This window comes from Solea senegalensis, linkage group LG1, assembly GCF_019176455.1.
Source record: "Solea senegalensis isolate Sse05_10M linkage group LG1, IFAPA_SoseM_1, whole genome shotgun sequence".
Lineage (NCBI taxonomy): Eukaryota > Metazoa > Chordata > Actinopteri > Pleuronectiformes > Soleidae > Solea > Solea senegalensis.
In genome coordinates, this window is record NC_058021.1 from 37,141,503 (window position 1) to 37,146,882 (window position 5,380).

The following is a 5,380-nucleotide window of genomic DNA, read 5'->3' on the forward strand; positions in this document are numbered from 1 at the left end:
TGCACGCGCGTGTATGTGTGTTTGTCTCTGTGTATGTGTGTGTGTGTATGTGTGCGTGCACACGTGTGTATATGTATGCGTTTGTGTGTGTATGTTTACATATGTGTGTGTATATATGTTTATTTGTGTGTATATATGTTTGTGTGTGTATATATGTGTATATGTGTGTGTATATATATATGTTTATGTGTGTGTATATATATGTTTATTTGTGTGTGTATATATGTTTGTGTGTGTATATATGTGTCTATGTGTGTATATATGTGTTTATGTGTATATATAGAAATATGTGTGTGTATATATATATGTGTGTGTGTGTGTGTGTCTATATATATTTGAACTATAGAAGTCAAGAAAGTTCATAAATGTACAAAAAGAAACAACCCCTCATTAATGAGACGTTTATCCTTCTTGTCAATACTAAGAATAATTGTCATTTTAATAAACACACACATCAGCAGGGGGCGCTCACAGTAAAGTCAGCACTCAACTCTCCTTTTAATGTGCCTGAAACTCCAGTCCGGCTCCGCGAGCCCCGGCCCGTGTTTTACAACACGCCGGCACCCATTTTGAACTGACAGACATCCGCGGCGGCCAATCAGCGTTCGCCATGCGCAAACGCCGCGTTCATTCCACTCCACGGGCCAATCAAAGTCCTCCGCGGCTGCGTGCGTCATCCGAGCAGAATGTGAGTGTGGACCTCCCGTTACCGGCGCACACTCCGCTCCCATCCCCCAACCTGAGGCAGCAATGGCGGCTGCGTGTCGCCGCTTTTGTCCTCCTCATGTTCCGCTTGTAAAAGACATGTGTCAAAGCTCGGTAAGAAAAAAACAAAGACGTGTGTTTGCCCTCGTGTGTCATCAGAATGCGTCACCTCACGCGCACAGTAGCGTCATTTTCTCCCGCACTCCCAGTCTCATCCGCATGTTCTGTCATGTTGCACACTTTGAGTTTGCTTCCCTCCTTCACGGTGGAGCGGCAACAATGGACACGGAGGACACGAGTCTCCGCGGCCGCTCACACACTCACACACAGTAACCATGGCACCGTGTTTACGTTACGTTATGAGCTGTTGTGAAGAAAGAAAGAAAGTACGTGGTGTGAAGTGCGCACTTTGACATGAGGGAGCATCACTCAAACATGGCCGCCAGGAAGAGGGGGGGAGGGGTTTGAGTCAACATGGCGGTGCAGCTCCACATTTCTTCTCCGTGTCTTTCAGATGATTGATAGCGTTCATGTGGCGGGAGACGGTAACGATATAAAAAAACTACTTTAATCCGCTAACACTGACGGTGTCGACGACATTTTGCCCTCCTCCCTGCTCGCCTCGGTGGGCGGGACCAGCCGCTTGAGTGGACCACACGACCATCAATCAAACTGTGACACTACGTCAAAGCAAACGCCGCCTGTTCGACACCGAGCACGGAGTTCGGTTGTAAAAATCGACTGAATCGGTTTCCCCTCGCTGAGCGGACCGGTTCTGTTGGGTTTGACCGAGTTGGGGCTCATTGTTTCCGCGGAGGAGGAGAAGAAGAAGAAGAAGAAGAGGAGGAGGCGGAGGCGTGGCCTCCGGCTTTAGAAATTCTATCCCATTGTTCCACTCCAACGCGCGAAAGCGAACACCTCTGTGGAGCCCGCAGCCAATCCGCGGCTGCCCATCTTCTCGAAGCTCCGCCCCGCAGCCTATATGAGCGGCTCGGCCGCGAGCAGCGCCGGCACTGGCACAGCATTACAGTGTGAGTCCGCAGAAACGCGCACACGGATCTACTTTATCAGCCTCTTATTCCAGCTTTATTTGATCCCGCTAAAACAATGGCAGACACACATGTGGACTCCGGCTCCGACATCTCTGCCAAGGTAAGCCCGCCCGCCTCGCACCTCCTCCGGGCAGCCCCGCTCTACTCCCTCCATCTCTCCTCCTCCGTCTCCAGCCTCTAACCTAGATTCTCTCCCCCCGTCGTTTCGCGCTCATTCGGGCTCCGTGAAGCCGGAGTCAGTGTGAGGATCAGCGGCGGAGGCGGCTCAGTGACGAGCACAGAGCCGCTGTTTACGTCTGTTTGTGGGGGAACGCGAGCGGGACCAAGCGGGGGAGGAGGAGGAGGAGGAAGGAGACGGACTGCGTTCACAGCGTCTCATTGTCCGAACGCGGAGCCGCGGTTTGTTGCGCGGCTTCTTTGTTGCTGTTTGACGGTGGTGAACGTCCGTAATGTCGGTGTTTAATCATCCATCACTCTAATCCTCCTCCTCTTCAACTCTTCTCTGATTCTTTGTTTAAATTAAGCGACTCAGCTCGTGCTTCGTGTCCGGGAGCGGGAGGCTGCTGAGCTCCGCGGGTTTCCCGGTCTCATTGTCACCGTTCACCCGCGCGACTCTGTGAACGCACAACTTCACATCCGCGCTTTTATTCACAGAAGTTACGATTAATGCCGATTAGCGCGCATTAAGTGCTCGGTGCTTAAATCCCCGCTGTGTGTGTGAGGCTGCGTAAGTTACAGCTGCGCTTTAAAGCCCGCACGCGCCGTCAGACCCGGGGTTTGTTTACGGACCGGGTCTGTCGGTGCTGCCGCGGCTTCTTCTGTTTTTCTTTTTTTAAATAATATTTTTAACTATTATTGATATTTTGGCGCATGTTTGTGAAGCGCGTCAATGTGTGTGTGTGTGTGTGTGTGTGAGACCCTCTGTGTGTTTAAATGTTTTCACTCGGTTGGACTTTGATCTTATTGGGTCAAACTTTTATTGTGTGTGTGTGTGTTCGCTGCAGAATGATCATGTGTGATCAGAGCAGATGATGAAGAGGAGGTGAAGGAGGGAAAGTTCGCTCGCGCCTGCAGCTCCGTTCATCAGCCGCTATTTATAGTCGTGAATCATATTTACGCACAGTTTGTGCGCGCGCGCGGCACCGCGTCTCTTACACTGACTGATGTAAAAAGTAATCAATCATAGCGCTGAAGGGCGACGTCTAATAAACGGACGAGGGCGTGTTTACTGTGTCGCGTTCGCGTCTCCTCGTTCACCATGTGTCCTCTTCTATTGTCCTTCTAGCAGGAGGGGTGAGGGCCGTGCGTTGCTCTCATCTCCTCCTTCCCCCAGCCCCGCCTCCCTCCTGTGTTATTTTAAACTCAAGCCATGCATCATGGGTAATGCAGTGCTTCTCCCGGGCGTGTCTTATGACATATGGTAGTGATGGCAACCCACACAAGACTACAATACCCAGAATGCCCTGAGGCCGCCTCATCAAAGTATCATATTACAGCACAGTGTGGATGTATGTGTGTGTGTGTGTGTGTGTGTGTGAGAGAGAAAAAACATACACACACCTGAGCTGAAAAGCAGCCTGTGATTACACACGCACACACACACTCTGTGATTAAATGAATGAGTTAATTTTTATTTTGAATATTTTCCTCCAGGACCTGAAGGAGAAGAAGCTGGCGGAGGAGACGGAGAACGGCAAAGATGCTGCCACCAACGGGAAGGTGAGTGCCACTGCAGCGCATCGCCACCGCTGATCAACAGTACACTGAATGAATGAATGAATGAGGTGTTTCTGTTCCAGGAGAACGAGGAGAATGGTGAGCCTGAGGTGGATGAGGAAGACGACGACGAGGTGGACGAGGAAGATGAGGAAGACGACGGAGAAGGTGGACATTTAGTTTTTAACAAAAATAAACATTTAATCTGAAAATCTTTGACACGGAAAGTGACAGGAAGTGATGTTACAGGTGATGAGGAGGACGAAGAGGATGACGAAGACGAGACGGAGGGAGGGACAAAGCGAGCAGCGGACGAGGATGACGAGGACGACGAAGAGGTGAGAAGTTCACTGTGGACGCTCAGTCCTCTCTCACAGTCTTCACCCGCTCACCATCTTCTGTGTTTTTTTCAGGACGACGTGGAAACAAAGAAGCAGAAAACTGATGACGACGATTGACGCGTATAGGCCCCGCCCACATCCTGCTGAACCACTTCCTGTTTCTTCACCTTTGACCTCTGCTTATACATGTCCCAGGTGGAGACTGGAGGAAAAAAAAGAATAATAAGAAGAATAATGATTTAAAAAGAAAAAAGTCCATCCTGGTCATCACACACACACACACACACACACACACACACCAGAATATGTACACACACGATCTCCCCTCGTCTCCACGGCGACACAGAAATCTTCTCTTCGACGACAGGAGAGTTTGTTTGTATTTTTATTTACATTTTATATTTTTGTACATATTGTTAGGAGGGGGAGGGGCCAACGATCTCGGTGCTTCTTGTTTAACGACGTTACGAAGAAAACCCCCCCCCGCTGAACTCAGAGCATTCCAGTAACTGTAATGTATGTACGTTAGCTGTACCATAACTAGTTTGTTTGTATGGGAGGTCAAAGGTCAAAGAGAAGAGCCTCTTTTTTCTCTTGTTTTTCTTTGTGTTTTTTGTCAGCGACTCTTTGTTTTGATGTATGTGCGAAGTTTGTTGTTTGACAATAAACCGGACTTTTATTTTGTGAGTTGTCCTCGATGTTGACCTGTTTTTCTCTGTCAGGACGAGTGAACCGGTCAAAGTTAGTCACTGAACAAGACTGGGTTAATCACTCGTTTACGTCACATGATCACGTCAGGAAACCACTCTCCCACACAAACACACACACACTCCCACACCAAACCTCTGAGAGAAAAGTGACACACAGTGACCACACGAGGCAGCAGAGGACCAGCAGCTACAGTCACTGATTTTCTCTGTGAGCTTTGTGGGTTCAAAGTTTAAAGGTGACGGAATGCTTGTATCACACATATGTTAGTTATGGAGGTCTACTTACATATATTGACTTGTTTTCATGGTTAAAAACCTCCTAATCGCTGCAAATGAGCTGATCAAAATATCTCCTCACTGGCGCTCTCGTCAGCTGAGCTGTTTCAGACCAAAACCGCACCCCCAGAATGTGGACTGTGTTGTGATTAGCCAGCCAACGAGAGCTTTCCCACTGTCCTGTGATTGGCCAGGTACCTGGAAGTGACATAATTGGTAGGCCAGCTCTCAGATACACAGCTCCCCCTCTGGCACGGTGGATGCTCTGCATCTCAGCAGCTACAACGAGAGTAGTTCTTCTGCGGTTGAATATACACGGCCGAATGTGCTCGGACTAGTGCCTGCACCAGGAGGCGCAACGGTGGTGAGAGGAGTGGTGAGGTATACTGATGACGACATCAAATTACGGAAGTGCCGATCCGCTTCGCAGAGCCCAGGAAAACAATAAAACCCTATTTTCTCAGCAGTGGCTGAACTGTTGTTCTGAAACTTTAGGGTTTCATAAACAAGGTAATGACGCAGATACACAAACGCAGCGTTAATTGGAGCTTCCGGTCTATGTCGCCTTTAAACACACCAA

The 5,380-nt window shown here is 49.1% G+C and overlaps 1 protein-coding gene across 2 annotated transcripts; it reads left to right on the forward strand.

The window, feature by feature from the left end:
* Nucleotides 1-735: 735 nt before the first annotated feature.
* On the forward strand, nucleotides 736-4,501 carry ptmab (prothymosin alpha b). 2 transcript variants are annotated; one of them, XM_044044173.1, is made up of 5 exons: nucleotides 736-819; nucleotides 3,411-3,476; nucleotides 3,557-3,641; nucleotides 3,723-3,811; nucleotides 3,887-4,501. In XM_044044173.1, the coding sequence occupies exons 1-5, from the start codon at nucleotides 751-753 to the stop codon at nucleotides 3,929-3,931; spliced, it is 354 nt and encodes a 117-aa protein (XP_043900108.1). In that variant the 5' UTR covers nucleotides 736-750; the 3' UTR covers nucleotides 3,932-4,501. The 2 variants fall into 2 exon arrangements, with proteins under 2 accessions (XP_043900108.1, XP_043900115.1); XM_044044180.1 differs by lacking the exon at nucleotides 736-819 and adding an exon at nucleotides 1,684-1,857.
* The last annotated feature ends 879 nt before the right edge of the window (nucleotides 4,502-5,380 follow it).

Bases quoted from the DNA above. Each gene is read 5' to 3' on its own strand.
- ptmab (XM_044044173.1), top strand. From the start codon at position 751: ATGGCGGCTGCGTGTCGCCGCTTTTGTCCTCCTCATGTTCCGCTTGTA. The intron at 820-3,410 runs GTAAGAAAAAAA...ATTTTCCTCCAG, and splicing joins AAGACATGTGTCAAAGCTCG to GACCTGAAGGAGAAGAAGCT. The intron at 3,477-3,556 runs GTGAGTGCCACT...TTTCTGTTCCAG, and splicing joins ATGCTGCCACCAACGGGAAG to GAGAACGAGGAGAATGGTGA.